This window comes from Aspergillus heteromorphus (genome assembly GCF_003184545.1).
Source record: "Aspergillus heteromorphus CBS 117.55 chromosome Unknown BO70scaffold_2, whole genome shotgun sequence".
NCBI classification, from domain to species: domain Eukaryota; kingdom Fungi; phylum Ascomycota; class Eurotiomycetes; order Eurotiales; family Aspergillaceae; genus Aspergillus; species Aspergillus heteromorphus.
Window position 1 is genome coordinate 1,409,039 of NW_020290407.1, and position 16,719 is coordinate 1,425,757.

The following is a 16,719-nucleotide window of genomic DNA, read 5'->3' on the forward strand; positions in this document are numbered from 1 at the left end:
GCTTATTTGCCTACCCTGCTTACTCTACCTACCCTACCTACCCTATCCACCCTACTTACATCACCACCAAACGTTCATGCAAGGGGAGCATCCTCATGCATGAGCCATGAATGAATAAGTAGGTACTTACAAGTAACTACGTAATGAGGGTCGATCTGTGCGAGTCAGTCGCAAATCCAATCCCAATCACCATACACAAATACCTACCTAAGGAAGTACCTAGACTACCTACTGCAAGCCGGGTTGCTTGGTACTCTCTCTCTCTCTCTCTCTCTACTTACTTTGTACTTATCTACTTGGTACATAAGTAGGTTCAATGCCTGAGAAAGAGAGGGACTTGGCAGGCAGGCAGGCAGGGGATAGAGCTTAATTTCGGCGGGTGGATCTTTCTCGACTTACCTACATACTTACCTACTTACCTATGCACCACACCTACTGCGTGCATGGTGATTATATAGCACGGAAAAGTTACTCTTACTCTCCTGTTCAGGTAGTCTAGGTAGTTCTGCTATCTACTTATCTTGACTGGTCATCTCAAAACAACCGCAGTCCCCTTCCTACCCTACTTTAAAATCATTAGACCTACATCCACGTGAATCAAATTCAACTAAGTAAACTAATACACATTGTCGGCAAAAGTAATCCGCCGTCCTAAAATCCCGTGACATTTCCATAAATGAACAACAGTGGGCTATCGTGCGCGTCGCCCGTGCCCTGGATAGTAGTAGTACCTAGTATGTATGGCATGGCACGGACCGGGTCGGTCGACGCTCATGCAAGTGCAACACCTTTCACCACGTTGTTTGTTTCCAGCACTTTGGGAGTCTGGAAGTTCTGGACAGCATTCCTTACATTTCCAACTTGCAAACGGACCACCCCCCCGCTGTTCTCAACAGTCGACAGGACAGTATCCCGGCTGTCGGGTTTGTTTTGTTTTTCTGTTTTCTTTTTCCGTGTGTGGATTTCCGTTCTCGTTACTCGCCAAGTCCTGTCAACTGAAAGAGGAAAAAAAAGAAAAAAAAAAGGAAAAGGAAAAGGAAAAGAAAAGACCGATCTTGGATGTTTCATCCGCCAACGTGAGTGGCGCCTGGCGACCTGCAGACCACATGGATCAATCGCATGCGGTTATCGCAAGGATCGCTTCACGAAGTTTCTGGCCATGCCCGGGCGGTTGGTCTCACGAACCAACACCAACTCTTTCTCGCACGGGTCCGAGGAGTAGGTCACCGAGACGCCACTGTAGACGTTTCGGCCATTCTTCCATCCGTCAAACATCTCCAGCACGCGGCGAGCCACGGTGGTGCTCGTGAACACGGCAGTCGCTGCAATCGGGTCAGCCCGGCATCGGCCTTCGCGGTGCCAACGCCACGCGTGCTTGTACTTACCGTTACCAGAGTTGAAGACCCAAAGGAAATCGATGTTTCCAGGTCCTGCCAGGGCGCGGATGTCCTGCTTCCACTTATCGGGGGACATGCCTTCAGCAAAGAGCCTCTTTCTGGCGAAGGAGAGGCGGCGGCGCTCGCGGATAGGCTGGTTCATGCGACGATGGTCTTCGTTCCAGTCCACGATCTCCGCCAGCTCGACATGGTAGCCGCTACCAAGGCGTCCATATCCCAACAACTGCTCCATGTCCTGGTTGGACTTCAGGAAAGCAAGGGCCTGAGCCGCATGCTGGAAGGTCACCTTGGTCCTTCCATTGGTCTCGACGCGGATGTCCTGCAGCGGTCCTTCATGGATACGCGTGGTGATGTACTGGATAAAGTCGCGGGTGATTCTTCCGTAGACACGGATGACTCCTGCTTTGGCTTCAGGAATATCCGGCAACAGAGCCGCGGGAAGCGCGGCCTCCGCATTTGCTGGTTCGCGCGTTTCGCCCTCCCCGTCACTGTTCTGGCTCTGCTTGGACACAGAGCCTGAAGTCAGAGACATGGGTGACATGTACTGCGCCATGTCACGAGGAAGGGCCCTATCCTCGGGTGCCGAGCCGGCGACCTGGGCCCAGCTTCCACTCGGAAGAAGCTGTTCATCCTGGGCCGGCATCTTCTGGGCTGCAATGCTCTCAGTATCGGCAGGGTCACGGTTCTCCTTGTCAACCTGACTCATCAGGGCTGCGACGGCTCGCTTCTGGAGGGGGTTGAAGTCGGGGAACTGGGCAGGCACAGTGACTCGACTGGGACCAGCTTGCTGCAATCATCATTCAGTCCTTGTACCCAAATGAGACATATTATGCCCCACAAGTTGAAGGTAAGTGCTTACCGGCTTCTCCACAGCATATTCCTCTGCAGGGATATTCACGATGCCCTCAGAGAACTTGTTCACGATCATGATGCTCAGCTTTCCGATCTCGTTAGCAGCTTGGTGCTGTCCATGGTCGCGGAACTGCCCGAATCAGCAAAACGTCTCCCTTCTTGTCGACCATACTCGGCTACAGAAGAACATACATGGCTGCTGATCAGGTTGAGATTGCTCAAGGCTTCAGCCATGGCCGTATCGATAGAGCGGGGTTTCATTTTGACAGCTCAGGTGGTGATCTGAGTCCTGTACAAGGTATCTTTCTGCCTTTATATCCCCTTGACAAAGGGGTGTGAGGACGAAAGACCAGAGTCCGCCGTGAAGGTGCGGGTGACGAAGCTGGGAGAGCTAAGTGAATAGACAGACAGGAATCAGACGCGTCGGAGACTGTGTGTTATACGCTGGGGGGCTGCCGTGCCTGGGGAAACGACACCCTCGGGACAGACCCAGCTTAGCAGGAAGAGAAAAAGGAAACAAGTTGCAGAGAATAACCGCAGTGCTAGTCAATTGAGTCCTATGTTGAATAGAAGAGCAAGGGAAAGACGGGGAGGGGGGGAGGAAGGGAAGGGAGAGGGGAGAAAGACAGGTGGGTGGGAAGAGAGAGGAAAGAAGAAAGCGAGGCTCTTGGGGGGGAAGAGAAGAGGGAAAAGGGAGGAGGGGGAGGGGGGCCCATTAACGCCCTGCTCGCTTGTCACGACTGGGTCAATACAACCTCAGTGAATGAGTTCCCAATGACTGTCACTGGACTTTACACCAAATAGGGAAAGGGCTCTATGTCTGGAAGATTGGTTCAGGATTGGAAATTCGGCTCTATGGCTTGTATAGAGAACTTCTGGCGGCGCTGCCAGTGTCAGAGTCGTTAGCCTTGGCTCACATACACACGCTGGTCCTTTGCGCTGTGTATATGGAGCTTCTGTTATCAAGATGACTCGAAGGCGAGTACAAGGAAGGTAGGCTAATCTCCTCCCATCACAGTTGTGAATAAAGTATCAACGTTGGTTGCGTACCCTCGGGGTATAGATCCCCTAATGCGCAAGACCGGGAAATTGAGAAACAAGTAATCTCAGAAATGATACCCATGATGTTCTTCATTCACTGGTTTATAATCTTACATGGAGGAAAGTCACTTACCCGGTTCTCCCCATACTTTCAGAACCATATAAAGTGGCATTATACGCGCCCCCCAAACTCACCATATCAACAAACACAGCACAAAGACAAGACTACCCAAGGACCCCCTTCATGCAAAATAAACAATTTCTCAAGTGCCGAGAGCAGCACCCGTGTTTGATTCTGAGCTATACAAAGACTGGATATAATTTCCCTATTATTAGAACTGTACAAACCACACACATCCTCTTTATCCACCACCACCACCACCACCACCACCAACAACCACATGAACTCACTTCAGAGCCGCACCCCCAACACAAACCCCATGCAATGATGCAAATTCACACCCCTTACACCTAGACTGCCTAAATCCTAGCACCGGCTCCGAGTCAAGCGGAAAGCGGAGGGAAGGATCTCACGAAGCTGCGGTAAAAAGAGGATTACAAGCGTTAGCAACCCACTCCCAGAGTAATTCGAAGAGGATTCACATACTGAGCAGGACATTCATATCCGGCAGGGTTCTTGTTCAGGTAGAGCTGGTGGTACTCCTCGGCATCCCACCACTGGCCAGCCGGCACGACGACAGTAGACACGGGCTCCTTGTACCACTCCTTGCTGACCTTGTCTGTCACATCGTTGGCGATCTGCAACTGCTCGTCGCCGTGGGTGAAGATCACACTGCGGTACTGCGTGCCGACGTCGGGGCCCTGGCTGTTAAGGGTCGTCGCGTCGTGCATGCGGTAGAAGAATTCGAGAAGGGAGCGGTAGGTCACGATGGAGGGATCGAATGTCATCTGGAGGGCTTCGGCGTCTGTTTTCCCGTGAGAAAAGGAATCCGTTAGCATCGATATCTATCAATCCAGCCATCATGTCCGCAGGAGGTTTAGGATTATATAAACTCACGTCCAGTCTCACCCGTGCACACAGCCCGATACGACGGAGAGGCACTGCTCCCACCACAATATCCCACCTTCGCATCAAGCAGACCCTTCCCGTTACCGAAGTTCTTGCGGAACAGGTGCTCGACGCCCCAGAAGCACCCGGCGGCCACGGTCGCCGTCTGCGTGGTTTGCGACATGTTGGCGGCGGTTGTTGACGGAGAGGTCACGGACTGGAAAGGCGAGCTAGTCGTCGAGAAGGGACGGAGGATGCGTGAGAAAAGAGTCGATCCCAATGCGGGCGCAGCGAAGGCCATCCGTTTTATGGTTATTTGTTGGGTTTTCTTATACGTACTCGATTGCTTGCTTGCTCCACCACAATTTTAGTTACCGGGAGGGGCTCCGGCAAATTCGTCGCAGGGGCGGGAACGAGGGCACGTAGGGGTTTTTCTTTTCTTCGGTTAGGATATGGGGATGAATTGGCGCGTCAGCTACAGTTGAGGAAATGGAGATAAGATGAGCTGCAGATACGAAGGATGCAGTCGATCGCGTTGGAAAGTGGCCGTTGCGAATTTGTCATGGACGCGGTCCAGTGGCGTCATCCCGCATGACATAATGACGGCCGGCTTCTAGAACCGCCTCGGAACATTCGGCGCCACCGGTTCGTTGTAGTTCTGTACTAGTAGATGGTACCAAGCAATTGAGAAGTTACTAAAAGTGGGTGGAATGGTCTCGAGTCCACATTAATCCCAGCTATTCCATCCTGCATACAAAGTGACCGGGTAAAATATTCGTCCTGCTATTGTACACGTCCCGAGAGTAATATATGCCATGAAAGAAGTACCATTTAACATCGAGGGGGAATGAAATCACGGTGTCTTTGTGTCTTTCCAAGCTCTGCATGAGGCACACCACCCTGAAACAAACAAGAAACATGAAGGAAGGAGGGAAAGACCGGATCTCAGATCGTTCGGCCTGCATCTCAACATAAACGTGACGCGCGTGGTATCCGCCCCTGAACACCGTCCTGCCGACCTGCCTACCAACAAAGAAAATAGAAAGAAGAGTTAGAAAGCGATGGTCTACCTGTATCCAAACCCGGCACCGTAGAGGCCCTCGGAGGGCCTCTCAATGCTGGGGGTGGCCATCGTGCTGAGCCTTATGGCGTCTCTGCTTGCGAAGCTGATATCCCGTGGTCGGATCTCTCCTCCGAATGTGGTACGCCGATTTGTGTTCTTCATTATGGGGATGGTGCGAGGACTCAGCACCCTGGGCTTGCCCTCTAGTTCTTTCTCGCTCTTGACCAGTCGCCTTGCGTGGGACGTGAACATGGTGTTCATGGTGTTGTGCTCGGTCGGGGAGCTTCCGTATGTGTTCGATGTCGGGCTGCGTCGCCGGTGAATGCGAAGCGCGTTGGCTGAGCCTCCCACACCGTAGGACCCTCCAGAGATCCGCCTCATGGCAGAGGTAATCTTGAGCGCATCATCTTTGCTCGCCGTCCAGCTGTTCTTGGTGTCGGATGCCGGGCTGCTGGTGTAGCTTCCACTCGAAGTTCTGACCGCAATCCGAGACGGCCGCTCGATGGAACTCCGGTTCAAGAAGCTGCTGCCCTCAATGTCGCGGAGGGGCGAGCCATCGCTGCCGGACAACGGGAGCGTCGACGTGGGAGGTGGCGCTATTGGAGAGCTGCTGTTTTTTTTGGTCAAGAACCCGGCCTTGAATCGGTTGTTCTTCTGGATATTAAGAGTGGGCTCTGGGATGGCGGAGATGGGAGGCGAGGCGCCCGAAGGGCTGAAGTTCCGAGACGGCACTGGAATTCCTCGCGGAATAGGCGATGTCCGGGGCAGTGTGGGCTCGTTGGGGCTGTTCTCTGGTATCGTGGTAATTTGCGGTTTCTGGGGAGTTTTCTGGAACTCCGTCAATGTGCCCTCGTCCTCATCATCCTTCCATCTCACTCCTCTCTTGGTTGGCTTCGCTAGGGGTTTCTTCGGCGAGAAACTGACACTCTTTCTTCCCACGTTCAGCTTGCGACGTCGAGGGGATCCCTTCGAAGGGGAAGGCGGTGCCGCTGAGGGAGTCAAGACCGGCGCATGCATAGCTCGGCCTGTAGGCAACGCAGTCGCGAGACTCAGTCTCTTCTTCTGCTTGGGTGAACTCATCTTAACAGGGCTGAATGGCGGAGCAAGTGTTGCGCCACCATCTGGTTTCACGATGCTGGATGCTGCGATGGAAGCGGAATTGAGCATCTTTGCGAGCATTTTCTGTCCCTGCTCGACAGCTTCTTCCTCACTCAGTTGCATGAGATTTTCGATTTCGGTCATCAGTTCGAACTGGGCCTGGAGAAGTTGTTGTATAGTAGCCGCTTCGCCCGCCTTGTCATATTCTGCTACTGCCGCCAGGGCATCGCGCTCAGTGCTCGATCTCAAAAGGTCCGCCTCACGTTCGATAATGGCAATGTCGCTGTTGTCCCTGATATCGAAGTCTTGGAGCTGGCGGATGGCGTGTTCCACCGCAGAGTTCAAACTGCGATCCCACGTGCTTTTGGCTAGCCTTTGATGGTAATGCTGCCTACTACTCTCCAGCTCGAGAAGTTTCCCGTGCGCGGATTTTCGGATTGCCTTGAGGTTTGACAGTGCCTCGTCGACCTCCGAGCATGCACAAACATGGTCAAAAGCGGCGATCCACGAAGACAGCAGTCCGATCCGTCGACTGACCTGCTTCTGTTTAATCATGTTGTTCGTCCGCTCCTGCCTCTCTGACTGTGAGTGCTCGTATGCGTTGCGAAGACGAGCCACTCCTTCGCGAATGACGGCGTCTTTCTTTTCGGTCTGTTTCTTGAATTTGGAGAAGGCGACCCTCTCAGAATCCTTCTGCTGAGCCTTCAATTCGTTGATCAAAGCCATCTGCTCGTCAATCTTCACCAGGAAGTCTTTGACATGGCGATTCACATTGAACACGTTTCGCGTGACCTTCGTTTGGATGTTCTTCGCTCTGTTGGCATACCGTAATGTGTTCTGCGTCTCGTCAAAGTGCTGGCTTGATGGACTGACACAGACAATCATCACTGTCTTGCAGTTACCGCCGAGCGCAAACTTCAGCAGACGAGTCAGTTTTGAGTTTCTGTAGGGAACGTGGCTAGCCTTTCGAGGATCGCACAGTGCATTGATGCAGCTTCCCAGGGCGAGGAGAGATTTGTTGATGTTTGCACCCTCGAACAATCTCTCACCGCGGTTCTTCGTTGCACTCGCACGCTCGCTACCCGCAAGGTCAATGATACTTAGCGTCGCCATGGTATGGGGCTCGTTGACATCGGCATTCCGGTCCTTCTGAGCAATGTTAATTTGAAGGACGGCGTGCGACCGCGAGGATGTGGCATTGGCCTCGGTCGGGGACATGGTGCGGCATTCATTGCCCCTCATAATCATATCCATCACTTGTGACACGTTTTGCGGGTGGTGGCTAGACAAACCAGACACCGAAACCGATTTGTTGGAGTCCTCCCGGAGCATCAGTCCTCCTTTGCTCCCTCCGGGAACCAGGAGATCGCGAATTGTCTCGTTGTAAATTTCCAGGTACGAGAGCGAAATCTCAGTCGCCTTCTCTCCGGATCGCTCGTCTATCCGCTCGAATAACTCTTGCATCGTCATGAAAATTATACCCGGCTGTTGTGCTGTGCCGGTGATAGTATGCGTCTTTCCACATCCCGTCGCGCCATATGCAAACACCGTGGCATTATATCCGTCGAGGACGCTGTCGAGAAGGTTTCGGGTGGTGGCCTCGTAGACCTCGCCTTGCGAGGCATTCTGGTCGAAGATTCGATCGAAAGCGAATGTTTGATCCTTGACGCGTTTTCCTTGGGGGACGACGCTCCTCGAAAACTTCTGGACCGGGTTGTCCTCTGGGGGGTCGAACACACTGTGCAATACTCCGTTAGATCACGCCAATGACGTGGCATACCAAAACGCGTTCAACTCACAGGCATCGATCATCAATGACCTTGATGATAGATCGAAGTCCCTTCTGATTGAGCTTGGGTGTCGGTGCTCCGGCCAAAGACCCGTCACCCAGGAACAGTGGGCCATCTTGACATTTGGAGAGCTGCGCGGCTTCCCGAATCGTGAAGGGCCTGACTCGGACCGCAACGGTGATGGAGGAAGCGTCGGCCATTTTGTTAGTATTATGTGACAGCACAGGCGTCACGTCCCTCTAGAGGAGAGCTAACGCGGAACGAGTCTTCAACGCGGAGGTCGGCTATCCGGGGACTTCGCGACGCCCTGCACCGTCGGCGAGGCGAATGATAGGGAGAGGGGGGGCAATAAATGGGAGCAGATAAGAGTCGAGGATTCGACAATGGAAGAATGTTGACTGTGGACCTGTTTTTCCGACGGCCCCAGAGATTCCCCTGTTGAGTTGACACTGAGGCACTAGTTCGAGCTTCCGCCTGACTGTTGACATCGCCTTGTTTTCCACCGCCTGTTGCTCCAGGCAACCACCGGTCGTGTCGATAACACTATTTCGTCGTGGGCTTACATCCACGTCCACGACATGTCTTTTGGATTCGTGGCATAACCCAAAGCCCACGCATATTTGCGTCATGCACACGCTCAAGTGTTTCATGATTGGCTGGTTCCGCGCGACTGTTGTTGAAATGATTGGATGCATCCCTTGTCTTCATTGATGCGTTCCTTGCTTTTGTTTGTGATGGGTAGTACTCGCGAGTCTCTACCGGCAGAATAACGAGAGGGGCCTGGTGCATCAGGTATCTTATCTATCCCGAATCCGGCCTTTGGTTCTGTTTGCTCCTGATTGATACACTGGGCCACAGCACAACAACGACCTAAATCTGGGCAAAGTCGGGAGACATCAGTCATTTACATAGTATTTTGTCTTGGACCGAGTCTGCATGATTTACATAGTTATCCCTGATTCATACTCTAATAAGAGCAAGCGGGTTCCCTTGGAGCAACGTCATCATTCGAGGTTTTGAGATGACACAATCCCAATGGATTCGTTGTTCATCACCAATGATAAATAAAGCCATACAATCTATTGATTATCCAAGTCGGTGTTGGTCACATCGTTATATATTTCTTCCTAATAATAGCTATACCGATTTCCCAACGCCGTGCATTCGAACCTTATGCGCCAGTCCCGAAAATATAACAGAACGCCAGAATCCGAGCTGAAGAAGAACGGGAGATAGACGGCTCAGTCCTGTTCCTCCTCCTCGTCCTCGAAGCTCGGTAGAACTACATCCCAGCCCGCATCATCCAGCCCAAGATCAGCCATCTCGTCTCCCTCCGCGGCATCCTCTCCCTTGGACTCCCGGAACCTGAAAGCGATCGACTGTCCGTTCCTGATATCCGCCGCTTCTAGTGTAAGGCCACCGGCGGCCTTCTTTTTCGCAGCGCCGCGTTTCGGTGTGTCGCTGTCATCGAGCTCCGGGACCTCGGCCTCCAATCTTATCCAACCTTTTTCGAGGTCATTCCTGTCCATCGCAACGCCAAATTCAATTTCAGATGGGTCTTCCGGGACGATGTCACCGTTAATGTCCTTCAGGCCGCGGGACTGGAGGGCCTTGAGGAGAGCTTCTTTGGTCGTGGCGATCGTCTCAGAAGGCGGGAGCATTAGAAGCACGGTGGTCTTGTGCTTCTTGAACAAGAGAGTCCAATGTCCGGGGTCGGCCTGAGACTGTATCGAGATAGATCATGTTAGTAGCTCTCACTTGATAGCGCGTAAACCGAACAACAGCAAGGAAATTACCATGGTGTAGACGGGTGATTATTCCGGTTTGATACTCAGTTGAGCTCGAGCGGGGCCTCGGGAGCTTTTCGAGGCGGCGGGCGGAAGTCAGTCGGCGAACCGTCGCTCAGGCGGTCCCGCGACTTTGCTCTTTCCAACCTCCGTTATTTCCGTAGAAGCTGATCACCTCCAATCCAATTCACCAACCCACCCACCCACCCATCCATTCACCCACCCACTGACGCACAGTCGCCGGAATTTCTTGACGCACGGCAAGCCTCACCTGTCCAGATCGCAAGTCAATTCCTTCACCATGGACAGCCAACAACCCCCGATCGATAACCAAGACTTACCCGCGGGCCCACGCAAACCTCAATCCCTATTCAAGGCCCTCAACCTGGACAAACTATTCGAATCGGACGCGCCCCCGCGTCTCGGAATCAACCTCGAAGATCGTCTCTCATACACACTCACTTCCGCCTTCTGTGCGGGTATGGTGATCGGGTTTTCGCACGGCAAAAAGCTCGCGGGCTACCAGTTCCGGGCGGAGAACGCGCATCGGTTTCCCTCGTCGACGCAGGGGTGGTTCCAGTATCACAAGACCAAGAACTATGTGTCTCTGCTTGGGGGCATGAAGGAAGGGGCAAGGATGGGGGCGAGGTTGGGCATTGGAGCTACGGTGTTCTGTCTTTTTGAGGAGACGGTGGATTATGCCCGCCACGATCGGAGGGATTTCCTGTCTACCGTTACGGCGGGGTTGTCGCTTTCAGGTCTTTATAGCTTGATGGGTACGTTGACTTTGATTCTGTTGTTTGGAGGTTGTGTGCTAATTTGTTGGTTGTTGGGCAGCTCGGCACGATGTCTATACGGCGGCTCGGACAGCGAAGCTTGGTTTGAAAGCAAGCTTGGTGTATGGGGTTTTGCAGGATGCTTTGGAGTTGTCGAAGGGCAATCGTCCGGCCTACATGGAATTTTTTTTGGGAAGCCGCCCGTCTAAGCCGGAGTGAGCAAGTAGGGAGCTGTGTTAATCGCTTCTGAATGTCTGCATGGGGCGACCGGCTCTGTCATGGAGTTTATTCACCCTGCTACCCCGACCTTGCGCGGCGCAATAAGCGTCCTTTTGGTACGAGTGAGAGCTTTTGCTCCTCATGGATACAAGTGTGAGCATATGGATGGGAATTGCCAGGGCCTTTGTGCACAACCCTGCCTCACTACTCGACTCCCCGCTCTTCGTTTACAGGGTTGTTGATCCCTATAGCCATCCGGTGCAATCCGATCCTGAGAACTGGCACTCTGGCTGGAACGAGCCCCAGATGACGTCCACGTGCTTGGACTGTCAAGGGAACAAGGACGCTGCTTAGGCGACAGCAACCGCGCCAGGAACTGGAAGGGGATCTAGGACGAGGTCAAGCATGATACTCTTGTTTCTCGTCTCCGCAGGTGTTGATAGTAAGCCAGGACATATCTAGTCCCGCTCATTCCTGCCAGCGGAATGATTGGAATGAAAACGAGATCATCTCCATCCCAAAATAGTACTCTTGCGCGCGTATCAATCACCTGACTGGTCCAGCTCACTCTCAAGCTGGAGTGCACGGATCCCGGCGCTGCTCCGTCAGCCATGATTGGAATCCTGGCATGCAGGGGACCAAGCATGAGAATTGAGAAGTCCATCCCATGTCAGGCTTCGACGAGGCTCGCAGAAATTGTAGAGGTTGACTGACCGGGGGGGGGTTTTCAAAGTGAAAATCTACCCGGTGGTGCAGGCCAATGCAGGAGAACACAGGCGATCCATGAGCTTCGACCAACCTTAAGCCAGGCGGCCAGTCCAATGAAACCCCAGCCGCGAGGGCCCTGGCAGATCTCCATTCCAGCCAGTGGTACTCCGTAAGACCGTAAGTACCTGCCCTTTTTTTTTTTTTTTTTTTTTTGCTGGGCAGTATCTAGAAAGTATCGACTCATCTGCGACCACGTAACAAATTGACCTGTCACTACCTGACCACGCCTTGGATGGATGTGTGTGGCTGATTTGGGGAGGAAGCTCTGCCGGGATTTTTTTTGATTATTGGGTGATTATTCTTAATCTTCAGATGATTATTTCCAGACCGGTGTTTCGTTTTGGAGGCATTCCCCCCCACCAAGCAACGCACAAGAGCCGTGAGTTCCCGCTGTCGGGTTCCATCTGGGACGGTTGAATCCACTCTGTTCGGCCGCACGTCCTTCTCAACGGTGAGCAATTATTGGGTGAGGCTTCCCGTGAGGGTGAGAGGGAGTTGGGGAGAGTAGATAATCGGGTGACGGTGTGACCAACTCGGTACAGGACTATATCTAAGATAGTAGAGATGACTGAGGCAGCCAGGCAGCTTCGATCGAATCGTCATTGACTCGGGGTGGATTAGTCAGAGGGACCTACACCGTGTCTCAGCCTGTCTGCTTCCAAGTAACTTGACGTTTGGCGCTCCCCGCTTTGATGGCTGCTGCATCTTCTGGTCCGCCCGGCTAGACTGACCCAACCGAACCAACTAATAGCCACTACCCAGGCTAGCTCCTCTCATCATGCTCTTCGGCCCTTCTCTGGAATTGCTTCGCATTACCGCTCTTTGCCCGCCCTCGTCGTTGCGCTGTGTGCCTGTCGCATAGAAGCCCACTCCCACCTCCATTCTCCCAACTGCTCCTCCTCTCCCGCTCGCCTCGCTCAACCTCGACCTGGATGCTTCATCCTCCCCCACCCTCCCTCCCCAGCTCCCTCCCTCCCTCCTTCCGTCCTCCTTCCCCCCCGCACTCGAAAGCAACATGTCTTTCTAAAAGCTCCCGTGATCTCTCAATCTCGTCGACGTCATCGCCCCCCCCCCCTCCCCCCATTGATCGCTGATCCGGCGACACTCCTACATGCTGCCCTCGCGAACCTCCTCGCCAACTCTTCTTTGTTCTTGCGCCTCCTGCCTGTCCTGGAAGGTCTCACAACCGATCCATCATGCGGCGCCATGGCAGAGCTAGCGGTGGCTCGACCAAAGCCGTCACGCCCATCTCCGACACTGCGTCCTTGTTACACTCGTTTGATTCCATCACCAACCCCAATCGTCCCGTACGCCCATCGCCCTTAACCTCGTCCAACATCCGAGCTCTCCCGCTGGACCTCGTCGACCGGTTACGCTCCTTCCCGCTCTTCCAGGCCACCCCGGAATCTTTCCTCATCGACGTCGGCCAGCACCTGCGCCCCCAGCTTCATGCCGCCAACGACTATATCCTGACCGAAGGGGACGAGGCCAAGGCTATCTACTGGCTGGTCCGCGGTGCCGTGTCGGTGACGTCTCGCGATGGCGAGAGTATATACGCGGAGCTCGAGCCGGGGGCCTTCTTTGGCGAGATCGGCGTGCTCATGGATCGCCCGCGGACCGCAACCATCGTCGCCCGCACTCGGTGCTTGCTTGTCGTCCTGACCAAGGAGGATTTCCGGAAGATCCTCCCCCGTTTCCCGGACGTCGAGCGGGCCATCCGAGACGAGGCACAGGAGCGGTTGATGATCTTGGAGAAGAAGAAAAAGGAGACATCTGTACCGTCAGTTGATCTCGTGAGTCCGGCTCGAAGAGGTTCAAAGAGATTGCGGGATGCCTTCTCCGGCGACCTGAACCTCAGCGATCAGGACGGCCGAAGCTTGAAGTCCGTCAATAAGAAGCGCAAATCCCCAAGTCCTGGATTGGCTGATGGATCCTCCAGTGCTCTGGCCAACGGACTGGTCAATGTCCGTCTATTACTCAAGGAGCTGCCGCTATTTGCCGGCCTGCCGCCAGATATCCTCCATTTCCTGGGCTTGAATGCGCAACCGCGGTCCTACCCCCCCTTCACCGACATCATCAAGCAAGATTCTCAGGGTCGGGAAATCTACTTTCTTGTTCGCGGGGAAGTCGAAGTCTTGTCGGAAAGGCCACAAACCCACCAGTCCCACTCCCTCCCGAACACGATCGAGCATCCCGGCTTCGAGGTGAAGGCACGACTGAAGCAGGGGCAATACTTCGGCGAGGTCGTGAGTCTCTCGCTGGCACCACGCAGAACGGCCACTGTGCGCTCCATCAGCGCGGTGGAATGTCTGATGATCAGTGGTGAGGTGCTGGTGGAATTCTGGGAGAGGTGTCCTCCGAAAGTTCGTGAGCAGGTGGAACGAACTGCCAAGGAGCGGCTTCAAGCAGCGTCCGATGGCGATGTTGTGATGTCAGAAGCCGGAAACGATGAGCCACCTCTTGAGAAGTCCGGGGCGGATGAGACCTTCAAACTCAGGGCTTCTCGAAGACGATCCATGCCGCTTCTGACCCTAACAGAAACCGAACTGGACAGTACACACAAACCCCATGGGGTGGACGAACAGAGCGTGTTGCGGCCTTCCGATCCGGATCCCTTCCTCAATGTTGGCTTGGACAAAGTTCGGCTTCGAAGCCGACGCAGTTCTGTTGCTCCTTTGACGCCGGAGGAGGTCTCCGGAGAGCAACAGCGGTCATCACCTCCATCCGAACCGCGGTCTACTAGCTCGTCTTTTCTCACGCTGCCGGGGACTACCAAGTCCCCGGTGTCTCCGGAAATAGTCCGTGAGCCGCGTCGTGATAACCACGGCTGCCTTCCTGACAAGGTACTTTTGCGTGTCTTCCAGTACCTCGAGCTCCATGACCTTCTTCGCCTTCGAGCGGTCTGCATGCACTGGTCGGAAGTCCTCAGCAAATCGACGGAGTTGCTGCATTTCCTGAACCTGAGTGCATATAACCGGTGCATCACCGATGATGTGCTGGTCAAGATCATCTGCCCTTTTGCCGGCAACAGACCGCGCTACATCGACATCAGTAATTGCTTTCACATCACGGACGAGGGGTTCAGCAAGTTGGTCGCAATGTGTGGCTCTAACGTCACGGCTTGGAAAATGAAGAGTGTCTGGGATGTCTCTGCATCTGCCATCCTCGACATGGCCAGCAAAGCGACCGGATTACGGGAGGTTGATCTAAGTAACTGCCGCAAAGTTGGAGACACACTGTTAGCTCGAATCATAGGCTGGGTCGTGCCTGGCCAGTCTGACTCGGGGAAGACGGTGAAGGGGATCAAGCCGACCAAGCTGACCGCAGCCGGGACTGTCTTCGGCTGCCCCGAGCTGAGAAAACTGACCTTGTCCTATTGCAAGCACGTCACCGACCGGTCGATGCACCATATTGCGTCCCACGCTGCGTCTCGAATTGAACAGATGGACTTGACCCGCTGTACCACGATCACCGATCAAGGATTCCAGTTCTGGGGTAATGCACAGTTCACTAACCTTCGGAAACTCTGCTTGGCTGACTGCACATACTTGACGGATAACGCTATTGTCTATCTTACCAATGCTGCGAAACAGCTGCAGGAATTGGATCTGGTAAGGAGCCCCACTGGAATCCCATGATGACGGGCTCACTAACAATGGACAGTCATTTTGCTGCGCTCTCTCCGACACCGCCACGGAGGTGCTGGCTTTGCAGTGTTCGCAACTGACCTACCTCAACATGTCCTTCTGTGGCTCCGCCATTTCCGACCCGTCCCTGCGCAGCATTGGCCTTCACCTCTTACACCTTAAACGGCTTTCTGTCCGTGGCTGCGTTCGAGTAACGGGGGCCGGGGTTGAGGCAGTGGCTGACGGTTGCAACCAGCTGGAGTCCTTTGACGTCAGCCAATGCAAGAACCTTGCACCTTGGCTCGAGGCCGGGGGGGCACAGAGATATGAGAAGAAGATCTCATTCGAGACCGTCGCATTGAATGGGATCTTATTCCGCTGAACCACCGCACCATGCCCCTTCAAGACTCATCGGCTCAACACTACCATATCGCACCCGGCCAAAGGGCAGCTACGCAATCACATCTTCGAGAATCTATTGTCTAATGTCCGAACACATCCCTTTATCTCTGTCGCGCTCCCCCCCACCCGCGCCCTATATCTCTTGTCACATCTTCTCACTTTCATTTGGCTGCCTCGGTATAGGAACCCCCGGAGTTGTGTTTTCTCTTGGTATTCTTTCCTGACTCACGACTCATGATCGTTACGGGTCTAGCTGCATTGCACTGATATCTGGAGCACATTTACCTCAGGCCGGCCTGTCTGGTTTTCTTTTTTCTTTTTTTTTTTTTCTCTTGTCTTTTTGGTTGGGATGATTTTCACGAATGCTTTCCAGGTTATCACGGAACTCGGGGCATGGGAGGAGTTCGACTCTGGACACAGAGCATATGGCAGCATAAATTGTATAAGGGACTGGCTTGGTAATACTATCTTGCATGTTGGAGCTGACAAAAGCTCCTGACTTCTTGTATCTTAGATCCCCCCTTTTTCTTTTCTCATTCATCCTCCTTGTTCACTCACCTCCTCCGAGACTCTTTGAATTCCCTCTCTCATTTTCCCGTACCTTGGCTTTGGACATTGGAGATACATGCGTACTCGAATAGAAAGAGCTTCTTTTTTCGTACACTTTTTGGACACTATCTTTTTGGAAGGGGTATGCAATGCTTGAGACTGCATAACGCAGTATTTCTTGCTTTCCTTGGATCATTCTTGTTCCTTTCCTTGTCTGGCCTTGTCTCTTCTTTCTTTCGCTAACAAGATCACGGTTTCTATTGTCCTCGACCTTTGTCGCTCGAACTAACACAGATGGGGGGATGTGCATGTTTGCTGGTAAGGAGGCTTTCAGGACGATTC

General features: G+C 53.5%; 7 protein-coding genes across 7 annotated transcripts; 3 read left to right on the forward strand and 4 right to left on the reverse strand.

The window, feature by feature from the left end:
* Positions 1-1,125: 1,125 nt before the first annotated feature.
* BO70DRAFT_283000 (uncharacterized protein) lies at positions 1,126-2,510 on the reverse strand (the record flags this gene model as incomplete). Its single annotated transcript, XM_025539068.1, has 4 exons — positions 1,126-1,322; positions 1,386-2,184; positions 2,257-2,379; positions 2,442-2,510. The coding sequence occupies 4 exons, from the start codon at positions 2,508-2,510 to the stop codon at positions 1,126-1,128; spliced, it is 1,188 nt and encodes a 395-aa protein (XP_025403553.1).
* Positions 2,511-3,387: 877 nt separating this feature from the next.
* BO70DRAFT_85184 (uncharacterized protein) lies at positions 3,388-3,809 on the forward strand. Its single transcript, XM_025548784.1, has one exon. The coding sequence runs from the start codon at positions 3,535-3,537 to the stop codon at positions 3,763-3,765; it is 231 nt and encodes a 76-aa protein (XP_025403554.1). The 5' UTR covers positions 3,388-3,534; the 3' UTR covers positions 3,766-3,809.
* On the reverse strand, positions 3,631-4,778 carry BO70DRAFT_358541 (peptide-methionine-S-sulfoxide reductase). The gene is made up of 3 exons (XM_025542319.1): positions 4,309-4,778; positions 3,898-4,216; positions 3,631-3,828 (listed from the first exon to the last, which is right to left on the reverse strand). The coding sequence occupies exons 1-3, from the start codon at positions 4,481-4,483 to the stop codon at positions 3,795-3,797; spliced, it is 528 nt and encodes a 175-aa protein (XP_025403555.1). The 5' UTR covers positions 4,484-4,778; the 3' UTR covers positions 3,631-3,794.
* Positions 4,779-5,012: 234 nt separating this feature from the next.
* Positions 5,013-8,559, reverse strand: BO70DRAFT_329373 (kinesin family protein). Its single transcript, XM_025540780.1, has 2 exons — positions 8,260-8,559; positions 5,013-8,198 (listed from the first exon to the last, which is right to left on the reverse strand). The coding sequence occupies exons 1-2, from the start codon at positions 8,448-8,450 to the stop codon at positions 5,366-5,368; spliced, it is 3,024 nt and encodes a 1,007-aa protein (XP_025403556.1). The 5' UTR covers positions 8,451-8,559; the 3' UTR covers positions 5,013-5,365.
* An 814-nt stretch (positions 8,560-9,373) lies between these two features.
* On the reverse strand, positions 9,374-10,117 carry BO70DRAFT_307675 (uncharacterized protein). Its single transcript, XM_025540083.1, has 2 exons — positions 10,047-10,117; positions 9,374-9,974 (listed from the first exon to the last, which is right to left on the reverse strand). Exons 1-2 carry the CDS (start codon positions 10,047-10,049, stop codon positions 9,492-9,494), a joined length of 486 nt encoding a protein of 161 aa, XP_025403557.1. The 5' UTR covers positions 10,050-10,117; the 3' UTR covers positions 9,374-9,491.
* A 116-nt stretch (positions 10,118-10,233) lies between these two features.
* Positions 10,234-11,226, forward strand: BO70DRAFT_85214 (uncharacterized protein). Its single transcript, XM_025548785.1, has 2 exons — positions 10,234-10,813; positions 10,875-11,226. The coding sequence occupies exons 1-2, from the start codon at positions 10,339-10,341 to the stop codon at positions 11,030-11,032; spliced, it is 633 nt and encodes a 210-aa protein (XP_025403558.1). The 5' UTR covers positions 10,234-10,338; the 3' UTR covers positions 11,033-11,226.
* Positions 11,227-12,888: 1,662 nt separating this feature from the next.
* On the forward strand, positions 12,889-15,590 carry BO70DRAFT_358547 (cyclic nucleotide-binding domain protein). The gene has a single exon (XM_025542320.1). The coding sequence runs from the start codon at positions 12,997-12,999 to the stop codon at positions 15,436-15,438; it is 2,442 nt and encodes an 813-aa protein (XP_025403559.1). The 5' UTR covers positions 12,889-12,996; the 3' UTR covers positions 15,439-15,590.
* The last annotated feature ends 1,129 nt before the right edge of the window (positions 15,591-16,719 follow it).